General features: G+C 35.1%; 1 protein-coding gene across 12 annotated transcripts in view; it reads left to right on the top strand.

Moving 5' to 3' along the window:
- The window catches only part of Rbm26 (RNA binding motif protein 26), a 78,961-nt gene that overhangs the window by 18,106 nt on the left and 34,040 nt on the right, over nt 1–26,815 (top strand). For 6 of the 12 annotated variants that reach the window (XR_006147830.1, XR_006147831.1, XR_006147832.1 and 3 more), the window contains 13 exons: nt 8,304–8,422; nt 8,829–8,965; nt 12,704–12,792; nt 13,517–13,734; nt 16,212–16,472; nt 17,200–17,439; nt 17,823–17,993; nt 18,604–18,759; nt 20,797–20,908; nt 21,508–21,667; nt 22,853–23,017; nt 23,625–23,756; nt 25,130–25,201. Coding sequence is in view for 1 of the 12 variants with exons in the window: in XM_042682634.1 (XP_042538568.1) it covers nt 8,304–8,422; nt 8,829–8,965; nt 12,704–12,792; nt 13,517–13,734; nt 16,212–16,472; nt 17,200–17,439; nt 17,823–17,993; nt 18,604–18,759; nt 20,797–20,908; nt 21,508–21,667; nt 22,853–23,017; nt 23,625–23,756; nt 25,130–25,201 (2,032 nt within the window). In the remaining 11 variants the exon portion in view is untranslated. The remainder of the gene's footprint in view (nt 1–8,303; nt 8,423–8,828; nt 8,966–12,703; nt 12,793–13,516; nt 13,735–16,211; nt 16,473–17,199; nt 17,440–17,822; nt 17,994–18,603; nt 18,760–20,796; nt 20,909–21,507; nt 21,668–22,852; nt 23,018–23,624; nt 23,757–25,129; nt 25,202–26,815) is intronic. The other 6 variants (XR_006147835.1, XR_006147834.1, XR_006147833.1 and 3 more) reach the window with 6 other exon arrangements.

Here is a 26,815-nt window from a genome sequence, read left to right as displayed (position 1 = left end):
CTTCCTGGCTTCGAGGTGGGCACTTTTGTTCTGCCTCATGTTTCTACCATTATATGCTGCCTTGCCACTACTTAAGCCTCTAAAATTATGATTCCAAGTAAACCTCTTTATAAATTGGTTATCTCAGATATCTGTCACAATAATGGAGAGCTGATTACCACATTGACTCTTCCTAATAATAGCTCAGATACTTATTTTACACTTTAAAAAGTTATAGCAAGCAGACTGTGAAAGAGTAAAACCTCAGTTTGAAAACTTTCATAAACTGCAGTTAATAGTATCATTTTACATGTATTTTTCTAAATTGAATGTGTTAGCATTTGTATGCTTCTAATGTGATTATTCCAAGTGGAAAGAACAAGTCTATAAGACTAAAGTTTTGAGGCATCATGACTCTCCCTTATGATTAAGAAGATGCTTCCAATCTACTTGTCTGTTGATTTCTGATTAAGTGGATTTTTAAAATTTCCATTTCCAGACATTTTGGGGGGCTTAAATTGTTATTACTGAGGAAGATTAAAGCACAAGAGCAGCCTAATAGAATGTCTTAAGATGTTTGCATATTGTGTGTAGAGGTTTGATTAAATTGTAGAATTTGAAGATAAGTGAGCAGTTTTTTAAAAAAATATTGTTAATTTAGAGGTGATATACAGCAGGGTTACATTTACACGTAAGTCAGGTAATAAGTACATTCCCTTTCATGAAGTATCATCTGTTCCCCATTCTTTCCCATTTCCACCCATGATGTCTAGTGTGCTACACTGCTGCACTTTTTCACCCATCTTCCTCAGATTCTTTTTTCTTCCTCACCCTCTTACAGATGTGCATGTGAATACACCATGTGTAAGGTAAAGAATATAGAGTCATCAAAGGTAAAGAATACAGTCATCAGAAAAGAAAAGCAAATTAAGAAAAAAGCCCTTTGTTTCCCTATCTTTGTTTTTTTTTTTTTTTTTTTTGGGGGGGGGGTTGGTCATGGGGCCTGAACTCTGGGCCTGGGCCCTGTCTTACAGCTCTTCAGCTCAAGGCTAGTGCTCTACCACTTGAGCCACAGCGCCACTGCTGGCTTTTTTTTTTTCCTCTGCTTATGTGGTGCTGAGGAATCGAACCCAGGGCCTCATGCATGTAAGGCAAGAACTCTACCACTGAGCCACCTTCCCAGCCCTGTTTCCCAATCTTTGGTGTTCCTTTCAGTATGTATATTTTATGTACATATGAAGAGGCTCGGTTATGACATCTTGTGATTCTCTCCTGAGACTCCTCTTTTTGTCAAGTTAGCGGTTTTTAAACTATAGTTTAAGAGTGAGTTGTGAAATGCCTACACTTAGATTTTTCCATGTGGTGCTTTTTGGTCTAGGAGGCAGCACTAGAAAAGGTACTAAATACATGAGTCAATCTTAATCTTCAAGCTGTGGGTAGAAAAGACGGTTTGGCAAAGGAAAAGGAGCTTGTCAAAATGCTGGATCTGTTTTATTAACCTTTTTAATATCTGTAACAATCTTTTTTTTTTTTTTGCCAGTCCTGAGGCTTGAACTCAGGGCCTAGGTTCTCACTGTCTCTGAGCTGCTTTTGCTCAAGGCTAGCACTTCACCACTTGAGCCACAGTGCCACTTCCGGCTTTTTTTGCATATGTGGTACTGAGGAATCGATCCCAGGGCTTCATGCATGTACCTACCACTAAGCCATCTTCCCAGCTCCAGCTTGGAGAACTTGATAGTACACTTGTATTTGTTCTAATTGGGTTTCACATAAACTGCAACTTGCTTTTTCTTAGTTTTGTTCCTTTGCTCCTGATCTTGGATGCCTTTTTGTAATGTTTGGTAATTAGTAGGTACTTCTGGCTTATTGTAGTTAATTCTTGAAAAGGCAGACATGGATACCTAGAATCCTCTCCAGGGAAAAACAAATATATCAATAGTTACGATTTTACAGTAGTATAAATTTTGTGTATATCTTTAGGTCTGGAAAAGAAATACACAATGTTTTCATTTAGTAGAATTTAGGATTATATGACTTCCACATGTGTAAATCTTGTGCCTGATACTAAGAAATTACAATAGGGGGAAACATTTTTTCCTTGAAGATTCTAGCATACTATATACTAATAATTTTGAAGTTCAATTAACTAAAAGTCATGAGGAGTGGGAATGGGGGAGGGAGATACTATGACAAGGAAAGCTTAGCATTTTGTTCCTAAAAATGAACTACTTTTTCAGATGATATGTTTGAGTGACTTTGTTTTAAAAATAAGTAAACAGAAGCCTAGGAAGAAAAATATGGACCCAGGATGACATAACTTACGTATAAGGTAGAAGTAGAAACCTAAAATTGCTGGCAGTTTGGAATTCAGTACAGTGTTGTAGTTTTTCTTAAACCAAAAAAAGACTAAAGACAATCCCAGACTCTTTCAAGGCTAACAATATGGCTTAGACTTAAATGAGCTAGAAAGTTTAGTAACTAGATTTTAATTAAAACATATTTGTGTGTGTGTTCACGTGTGCGTGTGTGTGTGTGTGTGTGCGCGCGCACACGCGTGCACGCGCGTATGTACTGGGGCTTGAACTCTAGGATTAGACATTATCCCTTAGGTTTTCCAGCTCAAGACTGGAGCTCTATATTTGATCATAACCCCACTTTCAGCTTTTGTTTTTTGGTCGGTCGTGGGGCCTGAACTCTGGTCCTGGGCACTGTCTCTCAGCTTTTCAGCTCAAGGCTAGTGTTCTACCACTTGAGGCACAGTGGAACTTCTGGCTTCTTCTGCTTATGTGGTGCCAAGGAATCGAACGTAGGGCCTCATGCATGCAAGGCAAGCACTCTACCTCTGAGCTACCTTCCCAGCCCCTACTTTGAGCTTTTTGTTGGTTAATTGGAGATTAAGAGTCAGACAGACTTTGCTCCTGAGCTATCTTCCACCCACCATCCTTAGATCTCAACCTCCTGATTAAAAGTGTGAGCTACTGATGCTCAGTATAACTTTTAACTTTTTACCAGTTGATTTTAAGTAACATGTATTTGGGAGATTAGTAAGTGCCTTCTCATATAATCTGTATTTCTAATTTGATAAGCCAGTTTTTTTTTTTTTTTCTCAGAAGAAGCAACTAAAGATTTTATTAACTTAGTCTTGGTATTTGTAAGCTGAAAAATAGTAACTTCTGTGTTTTTTGTTGTTGTTGGCCATGGGGCTTGAACTCTGGTCCTGGGCACTTTTCCTAAGCTTTTGCGCTTAGGCTAATGCTCTACCATTTGAGCTAAAGCTCCACTTCCATTTTTTGGGGGGGGGGGGGTGTGGTTAATTGGAAAGTGTCATGGACTTTCCTGTCTGGGACTGTCTTTGAACCAAGATCCTAAGAGCTCAGCCTCCTGAGTAGCTAGGGATACAGGCCTGAGCCACTGGCACCTGGCCAACTTCTCTGTTTTAATAAAAAAATACTTTCAACATGATTTTTGGACATTTACATATACAGCCCACCATATAGTGTTAGCTAGATCATTATTACTAATTAATATTTTTAATATTTGCTTTTAAGTAGGTCAGAAACAGTTCTTCAGGAATTGACTTAGCTAAGTTTTACAACAGAACTAAGTGTTTCATATTTATAGTCCATAGTACTATTTCTCTTAGATAATAGATAATTTTACCTTTTCTATAGAAAAGTATTCCCTAGGCTTTTTCCTCACTTTCAAGTAATTGAAGGGATATTTTCCCTCATCTGTTTTGTAATTAAATAGAATGTAATTAATGTGGTATCCTTTGGAACTTAGCATTTTCCTCAAAGAATCATCAACTCTTTGAACTATGAATTAGGATAGAAAACACAAAATATACCTTAACATAGGGTTTTGTTGTGGACTGCTATATTTCTCTCCAGGTTTTTTTTTTTTTTTTTTGGTTGGTTGGTCATGGGGCTTGAACTCTGGGCCTGTGCCCTGTACCTGAGCTCTTCAGCTCAAAGTGAGTGCTCTACCACTTGAGCCACAGCGCCACTTACAGTTTTTTGGTGGTTAATTGGACATAAGAGTCTCATGGATTTTCCTGCCTGGGCTGGCTTTGAACCGTGATTCTCAGATCTCAGTCTCCTGAGTAGCTAGGATTACAGACATGAGCCGCCATCACCCGACTTCCAGTTTTATTTTAAGAAGAGAGTTTTGTGGTATGATACTACAGCCACAAATTATCTGTGCTTGGTCTGCATTTTGGGTTAATGCTTTTTTCAGTGAAAAAACTTGTACTTTGATTTTTGTATCTGAGTATTTTATCTTTAAGAGTGTGAAGATTTTCTAGTTTTGAAAGTAATTAATAGATAATTCCTTAATAAATTTTGAAAAACATTTTTATTGTAAAGATGCTGTACAGAGGAGTTACAGTTACATGAGTAAGGTAATGAGTACATTTCTTGTTCTTAATAATTTTTTAAAACAATGTGCCTCAGATGGCCAGATGAGAATGTAAATTATGCAACCACTATAGAAATCAGTATGGAGGTTCCTCAAGGAATTAATACCTGGGAAGGTAGATGGAGGAGAGAGGTAACTGATTAAGATGCATTATATTAATAACTGAACATGTTAAAATCAAACCCTTTTACACAACTATTTGATGCTAATAAAGAAAAATGTAAAATGTAGCTTAAAAAAATAAAATAGAACTCATGTATGATTCAGGTATGCCATTCCTGTAGAAGCAGGGTCAGCATGGTCTCTCTCTGTACCAAGTACCAAGTTATGAAATCAGTCTATGTGTAAAGAAAATGTAGTATATATACAGTGTTGAGTATGATTCACCCATAAAGAAGAAATCATTTTATTTTAAGGAAAGTGGATGGGACTGGAGATAACTCATCATGTTAGACAATATCACTCAGAATCAGAAAGTCTCTGTCTCTGTCTGTCTCTGTCTCTCTCTCTCTCTGTCTCTCTCTCTCTCTCTCTAGTCTACTTTTCTCATGCAGACTCTAAACAAAAAAAGTCTTGAAAGTACAAGGGTTGAGAAGAGGTTGAGGAAAATATAAGGAACATAACATTTTGTGTAAGTAATATAAGCCTAAAAAGAATTGTGTGATGCTCATGTTTAGATGATATTTAAACATTTTGATAATATGGTAGAATATAATGCTTGTGGGTATATAGTACTTCTTAGCAAATAATGTAATTACCATAGACAATCTACTTTTGCTTTGTATGAATTGGTTAAAGTAGCATATTTTACAGCAATTTTTTAAGTTTCTAAGTGTATTGTTCATTGAATTTTTATATTTTTTATTTTTTGTGCCAGTCGTAGTGCGTAAACTCAGTGCCTGGGCGCTGTCCCTAAGCTGCTTTTGCTTTAGGCTAGTGCTTTACCACTTGAGGCACAGCTTCACTTCTGGCTTTTTTGGTAGATAAATGAAGATAGTAGTCCTCAGAGACTTTTTGACTGGGCTGGCTTGGAACTATGATCCTCAGATCTCAGCTTCCTGAGTAGTCAGGATTACAGGCATGAGTTACTAGCACCCAGTGAAGTTTTTTTTTTAAAGATAAAGTGGAATGCTAGTCTAGAGTGGAAAAACTGAGAAAGAAGCCCTGAATTCAAGCCCCAGTACTGGCATGCATGTGCCAGTATATATTCCCTCTCCCCCAATAGAAATCCTTAGTACAAAATATAGAATCATAACTGATGCAAATTACATTTTTCATGAGTATAAAATGAAAATTTTGTTGGAACAGATGTGGGTGGATATCCGTGTTCTAAAGTTACTGAGTTAATATATTTAAATTTGTTATAATTCCCTCTACTGCCTCCAGCTTCTTTTCAAAATTACTGGATATGGAAGCTTAAGTTAAATTCCATTAATCATCTTCCACCAAAATTTTAAAGCCATCATGAAATTTGAGCAACAGACTTTGAAAATATTGTACTGGAATATTATAACTTGCTTTGCTTTCTAATTGTTTCGTTTTTTAAAATCCTAAACTATAAACTAAAGCACACTAATAGTATGGTAGTCTTTATTTCTAAGGGTAATTTGATTCTAGTTATTTGACCTATTAAGAAATTTGAGAATATTTGGGGAGATTTTCGTTTTCTCCATTTGTTCTGCTTCATGAGCTTTCAGCATCTGTGGTTCCTTCTTACATATACCTGGAAAAATTTAACTTCTTAAGTAGTTAACCTGTCTTGTTAAGGATGTCATGAAGTTGGACCTATGGGTACATATATGAGAGGTGGTCTAGGACAGTTGTCTTGGTTAACAGCTGATGATAGAGAGAGGTGGAGATTCGGAGTTGTTTTTTTCCCCACCCAAGGCAATATTAGGGTTTAAACTCAGGATCTCTTGCTTGCTGGCAGATAACTTAGTACAATGAGCCACACCTCCAGCCTACTTTAATAATTTCTGCAGATAAGATCTAACTTTATTTCCCAGGGCCCACCTTCTTCCTACAACATCCCTCTGAAGCTGATACAACAGATTTGAGCCACTTAACTATTGATTGAGATGAGTGGTCTCACTAACATTTTTATGCCCAGGCTGGCCAGAAAACTTGGTCTCCCTTTGAGTAGCAGGGATTTCAGGTATGAGACATGATGTCATATTCTGGGGGCTTTAAAAAAGATTAATCTAAAAGATTGGAATGGAGATTTGTAACTCTAGGTGTTTGTAGAAATAAATAAATTGGACATTTTTGCCTGGGCTGACCCGGAATGGCAATTGTCCCAACATCACCTTCAAGTATAGCTGAGATGTCAGGTGTGAACCACTTGTCTAACTTTGTTGCATGTCATTCCTTGTGTGGATTTAATGTAATTTATTTTTCTAGTCTTATTTAAATGACATATTTAAATGACATTTGTACATTTTGATTTTGCAATATAATAGCATGCCATTTGAGCATATATGTGATTTTAGAATAAATTCATAAAAGTAGAATTGTTGAGTCAGATTACAGGGTAACTGCCTGAACATTCTCCTTAGGGCCCACCAGTTTCGTGTACCAGTTCAATGTGTATAAATTGCTTGCTTCCTCATTGTTAGCCACCAGAATATATTTGCCGATATTTGGGGATTTTGTTAATCTGTTAACTGAAAAATAGTATTTCATATTTGGGGATTTTGTTAATCTGTTAACTGAAAAATAGTATTTCATTATAGGTTATGTTTTCATTCCTCTTAGAGAGGAAAGTTCCATTTTTACATATATAACAATCACTTTTTTCCCTTTTTCAATTGTCACTGTCTTTTTTTTTCTGCTATAGGTATTGGTCTTGATAGAAACCCTGCTGAGAAAATTTGCCTTTTTGTGATGAGTTAACTATTGAGTTTTTTCAAATATATTTTTATTGTTGTTTTTTATTGTTATACACTAATATCATTCCTGTGATTGGATGTGTCATAATTTAGAAGGTCTTCATTAATTCTGTGGCATAAATTAATTCTGGGGGGAGAGAGGGAAGTCATGGAGTTTGAACTCAGGGCCTGAGTTGTTTTGCTCAAAGCCAGAGCCGATCCCTACCACTTGAGCCACAGCTCTGCTTCCACTATTTTTGATAGTTAATTGGACATAAGAGTCTAATGGATTGTTCTGCTCTGACTGGCTTTGAACTGTTATCCTCAGATCTCAGCCTTTTCAGTAGCTAGTATTACAGTCACAAGCCACCAGTGCCCAGCTATGTATTTTCTAATATTGAATGTTTTTGTAGTTTTATAGTTTGGTATTATCACATTTAAAAATGAAATTCTAAGTTTTAAGGATAACAGCAAGGTTGTCTAAATACCTTTTTTGTATAGATTATGTTTTTGTTGACTTGAATGCCATTTTATTAAATCTTAATCACTAGTACATTGGGTCTGTTTTTTTTGGCGGGGGGGAGTCCGGTCGTGGGGCCTGAACTCTGGGCCTGGGCACTGTCCGTCAGCTCTTCATCTAAGGCTAGCGCTCTACCACTGGAGCCACAGCGCCACTTCCGGCTTTTTTCTTTTTGCTTATATGGTGCTGAGGAATCAAACCCAGGGTCTCAGGCATGCAAGGCAAGTGCTCTACCACTGAGCTACCTTCTCAACCCCATGGGTCTGTTTTGTATATACTATTTAATATATTGTATGTTTTCAAGAAATGATGTTTGGGTGTAGCATATAAGATATATTAAGAAGGACTTTTTTTTTTCTTTATTATAGGGCATATTTCTTTAGTGCCTTCCTTGACCCAAGTGCTTTATATTGAATACTCACTTAACTGTATGCTATACTTTCCAAGTCAGTTTGTAACTGGGATTTATGGAACATGAAAGTATTTGTGGCTAAAATTCTTTCAACATTGTTTTTTCTTAGCTGTGATGCAGATCCATCAGCCCTAGCAAAATATGTTTTGGCTTTAGTAAAGAAAGACAAAAGTGAAAAAGAACTGAAGGCATTATGTATTGATCAGTTGGATGTATTTCTTCAGAAAGGTAAGATGTTCTGTTTTTAAATACTGTTTTCTTTTAATAAGTTATTTAAAATAAGATCCACGAATATTAAACTCAGTCTCAAATTATAGCAGAGATAAACAATATTATAACATATCCATAGATTATTTGAAATGGATATTTATTTTAAGGGTTTTTTTTAACATAAGTTAAAAGAATAAGAAAATGACTAAAATGGCTATTAAAAGATAATATTCCTTAGAAAATTACTTTGAATCTGCTTTTCAATGCAGATTATAATTTGTTTATATACTGTGTAGGCTATATTATGAAGACTAGTCATGACTTGAAGCCACTGACCTAGAAGCCTGATGATTAGACATAAGGAATTATGTAAATATTTTAGTAAATATTTTAATTAGAGGTGTTTTTTTTGCTTGGTTTTTAGAGACACAGATATTTGTAGAAAAACTTTTTGATGCTGTGAATACAAAGAGCTATCTGCCTCCCCCAGAGCAGCCATCATCAGGAAGCCTGAAGGTAGAATTTTTTCAGCACCAAGAAAAAGACATAAAAAAAGAAGAGGTATGAGTCTGTGTTATACTTAATCGGTTCTTTAAACACTTAAAAGATTAAGCTGAGGGTTCTGTTTTTGTTTGTTTGTTTTGTTTCTTTTCTTTTTTCCTTTTTTTTTTTTTTTTGCCTGTCTAAGGCTTGAACTTAGGTGAGTACTGTCCCTGACCTTTTTTGCTCAAGGCTAGCATTCTAACACTTGAGCCACAGCTCCACTTCCAGTTTTTTGGTAGTTTATTGGAGGTAAGAGTCTCATGGACTTTTCTGCCTAGGATGGCTTTGAACTGTTATCTTCAGCTCTCAGCCTCTTGAGTAGCTGAGTAGCTAACTGGGATTAATAGCATCATCCCAACTTCAGGGCTTCCGGCCCTCCTCCCCAATATTTTTGTATTTAGAATCCTCAGTATTAGGTTTAAAGTTTCTCCTAGTACCCATGGGATTCAGTGTGTGGTCATATTCATGGATATAACTTACTAAAGCAAAGCAAAACAAATGAGTCGGCAAAGGGAAAGGCATGGGAGATAAGAAGAAAATCTGCTGGAAAACAAGACAAAAAAAGTCTTTGGAGGTACTCAAGACACACTTACTTCCTTTAGCAATGAGTTGTGACAGCACATGTGAATGGAGGAAGCTTGTTTTGAGACTCATTACCCAATGTTTATATTTGGATTAGGCACCTACCCTGTTGGTACATATTTAGCATAAGCTATTGTTTTTATAATTCAAACACGATGAGCAATTCTAATGATGAAATGGAAGGAATCTTCCAGAAATCAAAGTTTTCAGAAGCCAGCTAAGGAGTAATGAATTTTAAGAAAGCTTTTCTAAGGATAATCTTAGGTCTGCTTTCAGCTTCTGTCTGTTAGGTGTACAGTATTAGCTATTTGTGTTTAGCAAAATAATTGCAATATCAGTAAATTTTTTGGCAGTTTTCTTTGATGCATTTAATAATTGGCTGCTTTTAAGTAGTCAAACACTAGACTCAGCAATAGAAATAGTTTCATTCTTCAAGAGAGTTTGACATTTTTTTGTTCCGTGTTATAATCTTCTTCACATATCCTTATTTAGTAGTCACATAGCCATCTCAATTTTATTCTTAAAAAGAAAATAGTTGTTGGCAATTGTTTTAACATTATTTTAACATTTTTTTTTGTATTCAGCCTAGCTTTAAACATCTTTTTTTTTTTTTTTCATTTTTTTTTTTTTATTGTAAAGCTACTATACAGAGGGTTACAGTTACATGAGTGAGGTAATGAGTACACTTCCTCTTGAACATTGTTACCCCCTCCATTGTTTTCCCCCTACCATCCCCTCCCTCCCTCCCTTCCCCGAGGTTCTTTTTTTTTTTTTTTTTGATTGTGATTAAATGATTACATAATTTCAAAGTCACAAGTTCATTCTAACTTCCCTGGAGCAAATTGTGTACCACAGTCTGTAATATATAACAGTGTTCACATGTTATATACCATATTTGTGATCAGCAGCATGGGGATATTTAGTAGTGGTTCAACCAGATGAGCGGGAGTTCTTTGTTTCTTAAGTCCTGTTAGTTTTGTCGTATCACCTAACCTTTTGGATTTAGCATCCACTTATGAGGGAGACCATGTACCGTTTGTCTCTTCGTTCTTGGCTTACCTCGCTCAACATGATTCCTTCTAGCTCCATCCATTTCCCTTCAAATGCCATTAGCTTTAAACATCTTAATTGAAATTTTGGCTTTGTATGTGACTATCCTGAGATATTGAAGACATTGCTACTCTCAGCCTCAGTTTATTCCACTTTGCAGTAGAAACACTAGAGTTGTAGTGTGGAATAAGTAAAATAATACATAAAATACTTGGCAAAGTAGGGGGTAGGAAGTCGTAAGTGGTAAATTGCTTGGCTAGTAAGTGTGTAGACATACACACATGCATGTGTAAACACACACATACACCATTTAATTTCTCACCAGAGACCAGAAGTGTAACTTAATGACAATGTTTCATACCCAGTAGTATAGTATAGTATAGGAGATACATTACTAAGACATACAGTAGATAGCATTTGGCAGTTGCTTATGATGCCACATGGAGATATGCAGTAATTAGTTAGGTTTTTTTCATTGAGTTTGGGTTGGTTCCAATTTTGTTTTTATAAATTACCTGAGGTATTTCTTCCCCTTCCCTGTTTCTAGTTTCTTCCCTTTTTTGGGCAGTAGAATCTTTCTATTTTGCCTAGACTGATCTGAAACTCTTGTGCTGGTTGATCCTCCAACTTCAGCCTCCTGGGTAGCAAGCATGTTTATCTAGCTTTACGCTATATTTTAATTCTCAGAAAATCTTTAGTAACACAGACCCTTGATTTAAGAAACAGTCTTTTTTCAATACAGCTTAATGATACAACTTCAGTGTTGTATCTGTTGCAGAAATAATACATCATCACAATTTTCTTGACTGTTCTTGGAGGTCTAATTTTTTGCAATTATTAAAATGCCAGATGGCAGTGTAGGTTTAAAATGCTATGGGTATGAAAACTTACCAGTCAGATACACATTCTTCAGGATATGGATATTTACCCACATAAAATTACTTGCAGGGAAAGATAAAGGAGAAAATGTGTCAAGGGAGTTGGGTATGCATGTATTTTTAGAAGGCTGAGAAAGGAGGAATGTGAGTTCTAAGCTAGCCTGGACTACATAGTAAGACCCTGTCTCAAAAAAAGGACCTCAGTAGGGTTGTATTGTCTATCCAATCGTGGCTCATACCTGTAATCTTAGTTACTCAAAAGGTTAGGCATCAGGAGGATCATCATGATTTAAGACCACCCCTAGCAAAAAGTTAAATCTCATTGTAACCAGTGAAAAGCTGCTGTCATGGTAGGCACCTACGTAGGAGACATACATAGACGTCTAGATCAGCCTTGGCAAAAATGCAAGACCCTGTTTAAAAATTGACTAACGCAATTCTGGAGGCATGGCTCAAATGATGGGGAGTGCCTGCCTGGCAAGCTCAATGTCCCGAGATCAAATTCTACTGTCCCTACTTCCTGCAAGAAGTACAATCTTAAGCCCTAAGATTTTTACAGAAGCTATTGTCAATATTTCTTGAATCTTAACTTCCAATTCTCTTTTTGTAATCATACCTTAATATCATATAGAATCAGTTTTCTGGTTAGTACAGTCTAGACAGCAGAGTAGCACTGATCACAAGGGAATGTTTCCTATGATTACTTCCTAGTAGTTTTATAAGGCATTCTTGTCATGATGCTAAGAAACTGGGGTTACACGGAAAACTATTTCACCATATAAATTGTTTTTCTCAAATACTCTTTTTAAATTTTTTTATTTTACATCTTGGTTAGTTCTAATGTGCTCTCTATATTCTTTGATGTTTTTGGTATGAGACCAAACAAATTCAAGGAATCAAAATGTGCACATACTTTTTTTTTTTTTAAAGAAGGAATAGCATTACCTTTCCATTAATTCTAGTAAAATGAAGATACTTAAAGTACTTTTTTGCAACTGTTCTCTAAGGCAAGGATTTATAAATTTTCTTTACTATTCACTTTAACTTTCAACACACTATTATGGTTAAGTGATTGTTTTTATTTAGATAAATGAATTTTGTACATTTGTAGGTAGCATTTTGCTCCTATATTACATAAGTTAAGTTATTGAAATAATATGGCAAGAAATAACTGGCTAACTTATAACTTGTGTGTGTGTGTGTGTGTGTGTGTGTGTGTGTGTGTGTGTGTGTGTGTGTGTATCAGGTTACAAAGGAGGATGAACGAGAGAAGAAGTTTTCTAGAAGGCTAAATCACAGTCCTCCCCAGTCAAGCTCCCGATACAGAGAAAATAGGTAAGTGATGTCCTGAACCAATTTCAATTTTTGACTTACCTGTCAGATAGAGGCAAGTAATGTCTAGTGTTTTATTGGTCCAGGAAGGTATAATTAGGTTCTTTTGTACCAAGACCTTAAAGTCAGATTTTTATGTTGTAAGTTCTTTGTTGTTAATTTTATTCCAGGGTTGGAGTATTTTTCTTCAGTATGATTATTTTTTTTCTATTAAGCTTTCAAAAATGGGTAAAGTACTATGTATATAATACATGCTTATGAGATTATATGTATAAGATTGTAGTATATATACTATATATGTAATATAAGACTTATGGAATCCTTTATGTACAGAGAATTGTATAGATGTTGATGTACATAAGAGTAAGAATTAAGACAGTAAGAAATATAACACATGCTTATGAGATTTAGTATAAGACCGTGTAGTATATTATATATGTAATGTAAGACATACAGAAGCCTTTATGTATGAGTTGGAATTGTATAGATGTTGATGTACATAAGAATAAGAGTTAAGACAATAAGGGAAATTTTACTTTTTGTAAAAAGGTTTTGTAGTAAGTGTATTTACTCAGTCATTTTATTTGAGTTTCCCATATTAATATTTTCAAGGTAGGATTTTAAAAGTATACTATAAGAATCAAATACAACTTTTACATTTGGAGGTTTTTTTTTCAATTTTTTACTTAAACATTGTTTATACAAAAGTGTTTATATATTTCTTTAGAAGTCGTGATGAGAGGAAAAAAGATGATCGTTCTCGAAAAAGAGATTATGATCGAAATCCTCCTCGAAGAGATTCCTACAGAGACCGATACAATAGAAGACGAGGACGAAGTCGCAGTTACAGTAGGAGTCGGAGTCGAAGTTGGAGTAAAGAGAGGCTTCGTGACAGGGATAGAGATAGAAGCAGAAGTAGAAGCAGAAGCAGAACACGAAGTAGGGGTAAATAATACATGTATATTTATTTTGGTTAACATGCTTTACTTTGAAAATGTTATAGATTTAAGGGATTTTTAGAAAATTTAACATTTTTCCATTATTGCCTTTATCTTTTTTATTACCTTGTATTCTTGTGGTCTTACAAATACTTGGGCCTTGATTTCAAGTGCTAGACAGATAAGTTGTTTTTTTCTTTAAATGTCATTTTATGAGTGGTTACATTTACATGAGTAAGGTATATTTCTCCATTAAAAAACATTTATTGAACTGGATGCCACTGTCTCACACTTGTAATTCTAGTTACTCAGGCTAGGGCCTAAGTAAGGACAAGTGCCTAGCCCTTGAGTTAAGCCCCAGGACTGACACACAAAAAAGATTATTCCAGTCAAGCTGAAAGCACAGTTAACTATTACACTTACCAGGATGATTGACCACTAGGAAAAGTCTAGATTAAGTGTTAGTGAGCATATAGATTAGATTAACCTGAGGCAGTATCTTAAAATGTTAAACCTACTGCTCACTAATTCCACATGTGAATGTTTAGATAAAAGAAAGCACATCTTCACACCAAGACTTATACACAAATGTTTAAGGCAACTTTATTTATAGGAACCCAAACTGGAAACCAGACAAATGTCCATCTGTGGAAAATAGACACATGATTAACCACATTATGACATGAATGAAAAGGAAGAAAACATTGATACCTGTAGCAAAGGAAATAAAGCAGCTGGGTGCTGGTGGTTCACACCAATAATCCTAGCTATTCAGGGTGCTGAGATCTAAGGATCAGAGTTCAAACCCATCCTAGGCAGGAAAGTCTGTGAGATTCTTTTCTCCAATTAACCACCAGAAATCTAGAAATGGAGCTATGGCTCAAAGTGGTAGAGTACCAACCTTGAGTACAAAACTCAGAGCCCAGGCCCTGAGTTCAAGCCCCACAACCAACCAAAAAAAAGGGGAACAAACTGTTGATATCTGTAACCATTGAAAACTGAATCTCAAGATAGATAAAAGAAGCCAGATGGATGTAGAGTTATGCCTCAAAACTACAGTAGTTTAAAAAAATTCATTTATTTGTATATTTGTAAGAGCATTGCTATCCAATATGTATAATTTTCCTTCCATTATATGCCACTGAATGGAAGATATAGTTGTAGTAAAATGATAAATATTTTGAGTAAAACACTTTTACTAAAACTTAGATTTTTTTTTTTATTGTGAAAATACTGTAGAGAGGAGTCACAATTACATGGGCAAGATAATGAGTACATTTCTTTTTTTTTTTTTTTTGGGTCCGGTTGTGGGGCCTGAACTCTGGGCTTGAGCGCTGTCCCTGAGCTCTTCAGCTCAAGGCTAGTGCTCTACCACTTGAGCCACAGTGCCACTTCCAGCTTTTTTCTTTTTGCTTATGTGGTGCTGAGGAATCGAACCCAGGGCTTCAGGCATGCAAGGCAAGGGCTCTACCACTGAGCCACCTTCCCAGCCCCTCTACTTCCGGCTTTTTTCTTTTTTCTTATGTGGTGCTGAGGAATCGAACCCAGGGCCTCAGGCATGCAAGGCAAGCGCTCTACCACTGAGCCACCTTCCCAGCCCCTATGAGTACATTTCTTATCAAGCATTGTAGAAAACTTAGATTTTCTTAATACACTTTATGATTTTTGTGTAAACCATATATGGTGCTTTTCTTCTGGTATTTCCTCCAGTGTAATAATGTTATATTAGGCATATTTGTACATTGCTTCACTTAACTAATCTTACATCTTTTCTCTTTCCTTAGGAACCATATGAATCCTAGTTTATTGGCTTGTTTCTTTTCAATATAAATATTTTTCTTTCTGGCTTCATCCATTTGTATCTTATAAATAATGTTGGTTATAGAAGCAATCATTGTAGTATCTTTTTTAGATGGACTGCAATCACATGCTTTTGTTTTTTAGGTTACAAATATGCATTACTAAGTTTATGAGACGAAAACGTAAAAGTTTCTTCTTTCCCATAAACAAAACTTTTAAGGAAAAATTTTGTATTTATTTATTATTTATTTTTATTTTTGTCAGTTGTGGAGCTTGTGGGGTTTCCCTGGGTGCTGTCCTTGAGCTGTTAAGTTCAGGGCTAGCACTCTACTACTTGAGCCACAGCACCACTTTCAGTTTTCTGGTGGTTAATTGGAGATAAGAGTCTCACGGACTTTCCTGTCCAGGCTGGCTTTGAACCGCAATCCTCAGATCTCTGTTTCTTGAGTAGCTAGGATTCCAGGTATAAGCCTCTGGTGCTCAGCTTATGTGTATTTTATAGTTTATGCCATATTGAAACAAAATAGCATGCCTTAGAACATTGAGTGGTATTTTTTTTCTATAAAGAGGTTTGAGAAAAAATTATCTTTTCTCTGTGCAGCAACAATACTTGTATTTCTTATATTTGGGATATATTTATGAGTGTAGTTTTACAAGTTTTTTTTTTTGTTGTTGTTGTTGCAGAACGGGATCTAGTAAAACCTAAATATGACCTGGATAGAACAGATCCGCTAGAAAATAATTATACTCCAGTCTCTTCCGTACCTAATATTTCATCTGGCCACTATCCTGTCCCTACTTTGAGCAGCACCATTACTGTCATTGCACCTACTCATCATGGTAATAACACCACTGAAAGTTGGTCAGAATTTCATGAAGATCAGGTGGACCATAACTCTTATGTAAGACCACCAATGCCAAAGAAACGGTGTAGAGACTATGATGGTAAGTCTTTGAACTGTTTCATGATATGATGAATTAATATTTCTGCTTGCTTAAATTCTCTTAGTTTAGGTGGTACGTTACTCAGAAAGACATAATGCTGGTAGTAGAAATAGTGAGAAAGTTAAATTTCTTCATTCATGTATTTTCTAATACAACTTCCATTGGCTACCCCTATTTATTGAATATATGCAAATATTAATAATTGTGAGCATTTTTGCCAAGTAAGTTATTTTTTTAGGGAAGTTACTCTTACAACATTTAATAACAAAACTCACTTCTTGAGAAGTCAGTGATTGTTGCGGTATAAATAGGACTAGTATATGTAAATATTACCTAGGTCTCACTTTTATAAGTGAAGAGAAGATTTTTAAAGATGTGTTATAAAAGCCATATATGTAGCACTAAACCATAGTTTCAGTGTTCTTTAGTTTTAAGTACATTTAAATAAAGGATATGTTTTTAAGGACAAATAGGCCAGAAGTTTTACATGAGGTTTATATCACCCTACTGGTTGTTCATACATACTTTAATTTGATGACTTTAAAAAATGAGTGTGGTGGATATATTATCACTTAATTTGTCTTTATATGTTACTGGGAATGATCAGGTGCCTCTTGTGAAATGTTTTTATTACTTATTCATAAAATATTCTTCAAATAACTTATACAGAGTTGGATAATTTATATTTCTGTTAATTTCACATTTTTTTCTAATTCTTTTCTCACAGAAAAGGGTTTTTGTATGAGAGGAGACATGTGCCCTTTTGATCATGGAAGTGACCCAGTTGTCGTAGAAGATGTGAATCTTCCTGGTATGCTGCCTTTTCCAGCCCAGCCACCTGTTGTTGAAGGACCACCTCCTCCTGGACTCCCTCCGCCTCCACCAATTCTTACACCCCCACCAGTGAACCTTCGACCTCCAGTGCCACCTCCAGGTCCATTACCACCTAGTCTCCCACCTGTCACAGGTGAGTATATAGGTTTGACTATTTATTATTATCTGTCTGTTCATAGGCTTTATACAGTTAATAGTTTGGTGATTGCTCTGTTGAAAGTTCCTAAAGCCCATAGATGCCTAATAGAAACTAAGAGCAACATATTTCCATTTGAAATATATCTACATGTTGTAGTCTTTGCCAAACTAACTACTATGAATTAGTGTATGTCACAAATATTGCCAGTTGCCTAGAATTTAAAGCAAATGTGTTTTTGAAAAACATTAAAAGAATATTTGACATGAAAATGCTAACTTAGTTTTAAGAAGTTGTTTTTGTAGGCGATAATTATAGTTTGATAAACTAGAGCATCATGTTTGGATGTATAATAATCTATTTTGTTTGTTTACTTTCAGATGATATTTCTTATTCTTTGGTTTTGACAGGACCACCACCTCCACTTCCTCCTTTGCAGCCATCTGGCATGGATGCTCCCCCAAACTCTGCAACCAGTTCTGTTCCTACTGTAGTAACAACTGGCATTCATCATCAGCCTCCTCCTGCTCCACCCTCTCTTTTTACTGCAGGTGCAGTTTGGTCTTATGTATATTCATAGTGTAATGTGGTTGTTTATATTTATTATCTTTAAGTAGTTGTAAAAAGGAGTTTCACCTTAAGTCAGTTGAAAGCAAAGTTGTAGATGCAGATGTAAAACATGTCTAGAATGACTTGTTCTTTGAGGAACATTTTTCCAACTAGTATAGAAATGTACTATCAGCTTGGTAAATTGATACTAAATAAACCCTTAATTAAGATTTTTTGGAATAATTGGGTTTAAATGCTTTCTTTTTTTTTTTTGTTGGTTGTGGGGCTTGAACTCTGGGCTTAGGTGCTGTCCCTCAACTCTTGAGCTCAAGGCTAGCGTTCTACCCTTAAGCCACAGCACCACTTTCAGCTTTTTCTGTTTATGTGGTGCTGAGGAATTGAACCCAGGGCCTCATGTATGTGAAACAAGCACTCTACCACTGAGCCACCTTTCCAGCCCCCTTTCCTGGTTCTTAATACTTTTTCAGAGAACTATTTAATGCACATAAAATGTTATTTACATATTATATGTTGGTTATATGTAAAATGGTTTGGTTTTTATTAATATTAAAAATTGCCAAGTTGAGTTTTATAATTGTTTTTTAATTACAGTTTTTGTATTACCAGATACATATGACACAGATGGCTACAATCCAGAGGCCCCAAGCATAACAAACACTTCCAGACCTATGTATAGACACAGAGTGCATGCACAAAGGCCTAACTTGATAGGACTAACGTCAGGGGATATGGATTTGCCACCCAGAGGTACTGTGATTAATCTTGATTCTTTTTTTTGTCATGCCAAAGGGGAAAATATAAGAACAGTTGGTCTTGTGTTTATTGGTTTTAAGTAAGATATAATGGTTTTGTTTGTTCTCTGTAACCTTTGACCTCTCAATAGAGAAGAAATAATATGTGGTTCCATATTTGAAGCAGAGAGTCACTTTAATTTTTTAAGGAGAAATTTCTCCAAAATATGTATTTCTCAGGTAGTTTTACTGTTTCTTGTATTTTTCTTCATTTGTAAAAGAGTTCATTTAAATTTTTGAAAGTAATTCTTTAATATCTAAAGTCCTACTTTGGATAATGTAGCTGTATAAACTTGAATTTTATATGAAATATTAGTTTATATTTATTTTGATACATAGTTTTTCATTGACATTAAAATTGACATTAGTTGGCTTGTATTTTTTTTTTTTTTTTTTTGGTCGGTCGTGGGACCTGAACTCTTGGGCCTGGGCGCTGTCCCTCAGCTCTTCAGCTCAAGGCTAGCACTCTACTACTTGAGCCACAGCGCCACTCCCCCCCCCCCCCCCCTTTTTTTTTTTTTTTTTTTTCTGCTTATGTGGTGCTGAGGAATCGAACCCAGGGCCTCAGGCATGCAAGGCAAGCGCTCTACCACTGAGCCACCTTCCCAGCCCAGTTGGCTTGTATTTTTAAGCATAGAAATACGTTTGTAAGTGACTCACTATTGTTTAAACCTGACTTAAGAGTTGTGACTGATAATATACACTAGGCAGGGCAGCAAAACTGCAATGCTAGAGGTTAAGTTGTAAAAAGGTTTAAAGGATAGGCAGAATTGACAGTAATTGAAAGATGTATCATTTGTTACATTGAACATTTGATAGAGGGAAGTAAGGGTTTGTCAGATATAATAGAAAATATTACATACTCTTACAGAAATGTTTTTTTCTTAATCACTTCAGTTAACTTTTTGCATATGTGTTGAACTGGAGTTGAAGTCAGAGCTTCACTCTCTTGGCTTTTTCATTCAAGGACAGAGCTCTGCTACTTGAGTTATATACTTTCATTTATAGCTTTTTGCTGGCTAACTGAAGATAAGAATCTTGAGGACTTTTCTGCTCAGGCTGGCTTTGAACTATGCCCTTAGCTCTCAGCCTCCTGATTAGCTAGGTTTACGGGTATAAGCCACGAGCTCCCGGTGGGCGTGCATGTGTCCACCCTGTCCCTCTCCCTGCCCTTTGGCTAGTGCTCTACTATTTGAGCCAAGGTTCCACTTCCAGCATTTTGGTGAATAATTGGAGATAAGAGATAAGAATCTCTTGGACTTTTCCTACCTGGGCTGGCTTTCAACCATTATTCTCAAATTTTATCTTGGCTTGAGCCATTGGCACCCAATGCAATTAACTTGCATCCTAATTTTTTTTATTACTGTTTTACCTAGTCATAAAAAAAATAAATGGTGCTTACATTTGGAAGAACCCAACTTACTCTATTCTATAAATTTATTATTAAACTTTGTGGTATTATTTGCTCATTGGCCACTCTGAACATCTAACTTTAGTATTTATAGAACATTAAATGATGGAGTTTTGATTCAAGTTTATATTTCTTGAGACCACGGGATACTTAATGGGTATGCCTGCTCCTCACATATACTTTTTAAATTATACTTGAGGCAATCCAATAATTACACAATAGTAGGAGAAAGGGTTTTTGGGGGTTTTGTTTTGGTTTTTTTTTTTGGATGGTTTCTGTGAAAAGGATAATTATACTGCAGTTATTGAGACATCGCTACTTAAATTATAGCTGCTTATACTGTGTATTTATTCTCTGTCTCCTACCTAGCTAGTTTACAGATTTTATAACCCCTTCTTTGGTCACTATTAAATAATTTTTTAAAACTTCCTAAAACATTCCTGTTGACTTCCTCTTAATTATTTTTAACTTTGTTGCATATGAGTACATATGCCACGCCTTTTTCCAGTATGAGTTAAAAAAATTACTGATAAACACAAAATGTTAATGTGTGCTTTCTTCCATTTTCTTTTGTTAATACAGAAAAGCCTCCTAATAAAAGCAGCATGAGGATAGTAGTGGATTCAGAATCAAGGAAAAGAACTATTGGTTCTGGAGAACCTGGAGTTCCTACAAAGAAGACTTGGTTTGATAAGTAAGCTGGCAGGGAAAATGAGGAATTTTAAACTGATTTTGATTGTATTTCTTTTCTTTCAAAAAAATTACTCTTCTATAGACAGTCTCCAACTAAAATTTACACTATATTTTAGAAATTTGTAAGTGTTTAGTAATATAAAGACACTTTTTTATAAAAGTGGTAAGGTAGTTAAGGTCATAATATTTACTCTTTCTCCTTCCCCATTCTCTAGGAAATGACACTCGTATATTTGTTAGTGTTTGTTTCTTTTTTTGTTGTTGCTTTTTGTAGGTTGTGGGGCTTGAACACAGGGCCTGTGTGTTGTCTCTGAGCCTTTCTGTGCTCAAGGCTAGCACTCTACCACTTGAGCAACACCACCACTTCTACTTTTGAGTGGTTAGAGATAAGAGTCTCACAGGGTTTTTTCTGCCCAAGCTGGCTTTGAACCGCTATCCTCAGGTCTCAGCCCTTACGTATAGCTAGGATTATAGGCATGAGGCACTGGTGCCCGCCTAGACATTCATTTTATTTCTCAAACCTTTTCCTTTGTACTTGGGATGGAAGTCAGGATTTATAAATATATTGATCAACTCTTTGTTTTTTGTTTTTTTTTATAGACCGAATTTTAATAGGACAAATAGCCCGGGCTTCCAGAAGAAGGTTCAATTTGGAAATGAAAATACCAAACTTGAGCTTAGAAAAGTTCCTCCAGAATTAAATAATATCAGCAAACTTAATGAACATTTTAGTCGTTTTGGTACATTGGTAAACTTACAAGTAAGTGTCAGAAAATTACTGTATTTGTCAACACTTAATTTTTAGAGAAGAAAATTCGTTCATAATTTAAGGTTGGGAAAATGAAATACCTGAGACAGTCTGACTTAATAAAGAAAACTGATATATTTAGCTCCTGGGTTTTGAAGGCTGAAAATTTAAGATGAGGGAGTGCCTGGATTTGGCCTTTGATGAAAGCCTGATGATATATGGTGGAAGTTATGTGGGAAGATTAGATTGTCTCACTTCAGGAAGTCAGAGCTATCCAGGGATTAACTTTATTCTCTTAACAGTCACTTTTCTGAAAGCTCAAGGGTCCACAAGCTGGGACCGCTTCCTTCCCTCATTGTCCTAATTACCTCCCTCTAGACCTGACTTCTTAGTGGTTCACTTCCACATCGTAAGATAGCCAACTTCAAGCTATAGACAAACCATGACAGACAAGAAATTGAAACTTATAAATTATTATGGACCCATGATATATATATCCATATATATATATATATATATATATATTACACTTAATCTTGAGTATCTCTTTGAGGCAGTTCAGTTTGCTTTACCACATTTATCTCTAGACATAAGGTTCTTAGAATATCTTCACATATTAAATCGCTTGTAATAATTTAAACTGTTTTAAGAGTTTGATGTATTTAAATGGATTATTATTTTAAAATTACCTGAAATCATTTTTTATCCTTGTAATTATTGTTTATTGAATACTTAGTATAAACTTCTGTTCCACATGAATCATTACTCTTTACATGAAGAAGTGGGTACTGTTAATCCATTTATAGAAGATGATGCTGAGGCACAGAATAAATGACTTAACTCATGCTCTTATGAAAATCATCCAAAGTTTGAACCATGAAACTTGATGCAGACTGTGCTTATTTTTCACTGTTTTGAATTTCTACAACTACATGTGGTTTATATACTATGTTTTAAGAAACATTGTTATTTAAAGAATAGAAAACTTGGTATTGTTAAATTGAAGAGGAATTGTTCATAGTATTAACAATCCTCAGTTACTATTTCTCTAAGAAGAAAAATAAGATTGGGACACTCTAGGTATAAGGAAGAGGAAAGATCTTACTTGGAAGGTTCAGTTTTTCACATCTTGAGTAATTTTATTGCATAGAGCCACAAATTCCACTAGAAATTTACTGTTTCTATTTTAAATCTTAGGTTGCCTATAATGGTGATCCAGAAGGTGCCCTTATCCAATTTGCAACATATGAAGAAGCAAAGAAAGCAATTTCAAGTACGGAAGCTGTATTAAACAATCGCTTTATTAAGGTTTATTGGCATAGAGAAGGAAGTACCCAACAGCTACAAACTACTTCCCCAAAGGTAAGAATAAAAATTATTCCTTTCTTACAGAGCTCTTAGTACATTGTTTAAGAGCAGAGATATTTGAATCGGGGGAACTGTGTTCAGATCCTGGCTTTTAGTACTGTTAACTTTATAGACTTTATTATACTATTTAACTTCTCAATCCCATTCTCATCTAATTGTGAGTTTAATCTTATTTTATGAAATTATATGAAGGTGCATTTTAGGCATATAGAACAGTCCTGGCAGATAAGAATCATTCAGTAAGTTGTAGCTAATGTGTATTTCATAATTTGAGATTGTGAATTTATTTCAGAAATTCTTCTTTATTCCTCTCCTTTTTAGTTTCCTTTTTCTGCTTTCCTGTACCAGCTGGTGTACTATATAATGTTAGATTATTTAGAGAGATACAACAGTTTTTCATTTACTAAAACAATTTTTCATTTCCTGTAAAGGAAATAACTATATGCATGTGTTAAGAAAATTGAAAGGAAGTGTAGGGTTTGATTATAAGCTGTATTTTAACTTCCTAATGCTTGACCAAGTATTTATTACAATATAGAAAAGTTTATCATACTCCTGAGTTAATCAGCTTTTAAGATATTTTCTTTTTTCTTGTCCTGAGGTAATGCAGCCTTTAGTCCAGCAGCCCATTTTACCTGTGGTGAAGCAGTCAGTCAAAGAGCGGTTGGGTCCAGTACCTTCAAGTACTATTGAACCCGCAGAAGCCCAGAGTGCTAGTTCAGATCTTCCTCAGGTAAATGGAAAAATGTCTTGTAAATAATAGTTTTCTCTTAGTATCTTCAATTCTAATTATGGTTTTATTTTTATTTTTTGAGGGGGGTTGTTTTGTTTTTTGGTGCCAGTCCTGGGGCTTGAGCTTTTGTGCTCAAGGCTAGTGCTCTACCATTTGAGACACAGCTCCACTTCCAGCCTTTTACTGGTTAAGTGGAGATAAGACTAACAGACTTTCCTGCCGGGATTAGCTTTGAACCAAGATCCTCAGATCTCAGTCTCCTGAGTAGGTAGGATTACTTGCGTGAGCTACTGGCACCCAGATATAATTATGTTTTATATAGAAATATGGCATATACATATTTGAACCCTACCTATAAATCTTACTATAACTTTCATTTTTACTGTAGTTTTTGAATCTTAAATTATTTTCTTCAGTTAATACTTAGAAGAAAGATGTCCTTTTTACTTTGTGGAGGAGATAATATTTCAGCAAACTGCCTGAAGAAAGTTTAATACACTAGTCTTATTTTTTTTCACCATCTTTTTACTTAGAATTTCATTCTAGAGATAATTATGTGGTAGAGTGAACTGGCGACTTTTGGGAAAGAAAGTCTTAAAACATCATGGTAAACCTGCTTGATAATTTTACCAGAACTTTGCTTCGCTTATTCTTGATTCTGGGATTCTCTGATCATTGTTAATTTCTTTCCACTTGTTCTACACTGAGTGACAGTTTCTGGGAGGCATTTCTGAACTCTTTCTGAAACATAGCTTTCCTTTTTTTCTCCAGATGTTTCAGATTGCTGTGTAGAATAGGATGTAGTCTCCTGTATAGTTAATAGATGCTATCTTATCAAAATGCCCTTCCTAGGTAATTCCTAAAGTGTAAGGCATTGAATTCTATAAGAAAATGCAGAACGTTAGTTGGTAAATTATTAGTAACAAAAAAATTATATCTAAATCATCACCAAAAACAGTATAATTTAGATATAAACTAGTGTATTTTAGGAAAGAAAGACATCTGTTTTTAAGCTTGAGAAGTAGGCATATCTTTTAAAATGTGCAGACTTCCTACTTGTTAATATAGGATTCTAAGATAGAATCCTATGTTATGTATGATTATGTATTAGGGAAGGGACTGTAGGGACCACTTATTTTACATAATAATTTTTATTAAATTCTGTTGGATTTTTTTCTATGTACATTTTCTTACCCTTCTCCCTCTCTTATTCCTTTTCCTTCTCTTTAAAAAAAACAAACACGTAAGTTCTGTGATAATCATCAGTATATGCATAGACTCAGTATATATTGATGGGATCCGAATGTTCAAAAATCCCAACAGCTTATATATGTTTGGGAAAACACTGAATATGTCCGTTTTAATTTTTTTAGAATGTAACTAAGTTATCTGTGAAGGACAGGTTGGGTTTTGTATCAAAGCCATCTGTTTCAGCAACTGAAAAGGTAAGAAGAATAGCATGATGTGTTTGTCTTGGCTTTGTAAATGTTTTCAGGTGGCATCTTATTTTTTTCATAGCTCCAAAATTCTGCTTCTTAATTGTATCTGTAGCTCTTATTTCTACCTTTTGCTTTTACATTCACTGAAAAAGAAAAATGTTCCTACCTTTATTTTTTGCTTCAGCATTTTAATACTTGCCTCTGTTTCTGTGTCCTCCATTTTGTTTTTTCCTTTGCATTTATTGTCTTTAGGGACATTGCACATTATTAGTTTGGGGACTCTGGCAGCCCTCAAAGAAAGAGCCATGAACTAGGAATTTTGCCTGAGCTTGATCTCTGGTTCTCACCTTACTAACTGCATGATATTGCACTATGCTCTTAACCTTTCTGAATTTTTTAACTCATCCATAAAGTGGTATTGGTAATATTTGTCTTCAGCATGGGGTTTTGTGAATATTAAATGAAATAAAAATCATTGATTTAAAAATATTCTGTAAATGGGAATGATGATATAGTAAGTTTGAAATTTATTACTAACAAATGTTTATGTAGCCTAATTATTTTTTTAGTGAAGAGATAAGTGTGTTATTATGTTAATAGTATTTATGGTTCTGTCTCCTTTGTGTTTAGGTATGAGTGAATGCCCTGATCTTTAGTTTGATATGAGGTGTGTGAATCACAGATTATTGGAACTGATAATCAAACTGGTTGCAAGACCAGACTGCAGTGTGTTTCTAGCCCATGGCTCTTTCCAGTTTGATAGGACTATAAAGAAAATTCATGTTGAAAGTAAAACAAAAACATCCAGTGAGATTGCTAACCTGCTATCATCAGTCTTTCCCTTCAATATACTGTTTCCTTTGTTTATTTTCTTAAATTAGGTGCTCACAGAAATTTGAAACTGAACCTCATTCTGTATGTACCTAAGACTCTTCTTAGACTTCTCTTGTTATTTTTGGCATAGCAGTCTTTAAGTGAATTATTTTTCATATAAATTAGAACGTCTCCTAATCCCAGCTCTGGAAGTGATTTTCTAAGAAGTATAAATGTATAAGCCTGAGAGCCCTGCACTTGTTTTCTGTTTTTTCTATCCCGCCTTCAGTGGGTAATGTTAATTTGTTCTTTTAAACTTGGAGTTTCTTAGAGAAATTACTTTGTATATTCATATCTTTATAGACACCTTAGTTGTGATTCTTTTACTTTTGCTCTCATCTTTGTATGTTGGAGAGTATTTTCTACTTATTATTCCCTTTACTGCCTTACTTTTCTATTTTGAAGGTGGCAGGTTTCATAGAGTGTATATGTCTCTGTCTAATAGAGTTAGAAAATTCCTCTGTCATCTCCCAGGAAACCCCACTACATTTCTCCATGAGATATCTCACTTCCTCTGAATTTTTGTGTGGCTTAGTCTATTTTACTACATTTAATAATATTAAATACTAACTTTGCTTAGGTTTATTAGTTTTATTGACAAGTAATGAGAATAAAAGCAGGATAAGATCTACTCTGTTTAACATACCATTGTGCAATTTTAAAGATATCTCCATACACATTTTGTTTGGGATCTTTTTTTGGGGGGGAAGGGGGCGTACGGTCGTGGGGCCTGAACTCTGTGCCTGG

This window comes from Dipodomys spectabilis, unplaced genomic scaffold (assembly GCF_019054845.1).
Source record: "Dipodomys spectabilis isolate Male_0828 unplaced genomic scaffold, ASM1905484v1 ptg000075l, whole genome shotgun sequence".
NCBI lineage: Eukaryota > Metazoa > Chordata > Mammalia > Rodentia > Heteromyidae > Dipodomys > Dipodomys spectabilis.
The sequence above is the reverse complement of the archived record's forward strand: the minus strand, read 5'-3'. Positions and strand labels throughout refer to the sequence as shown.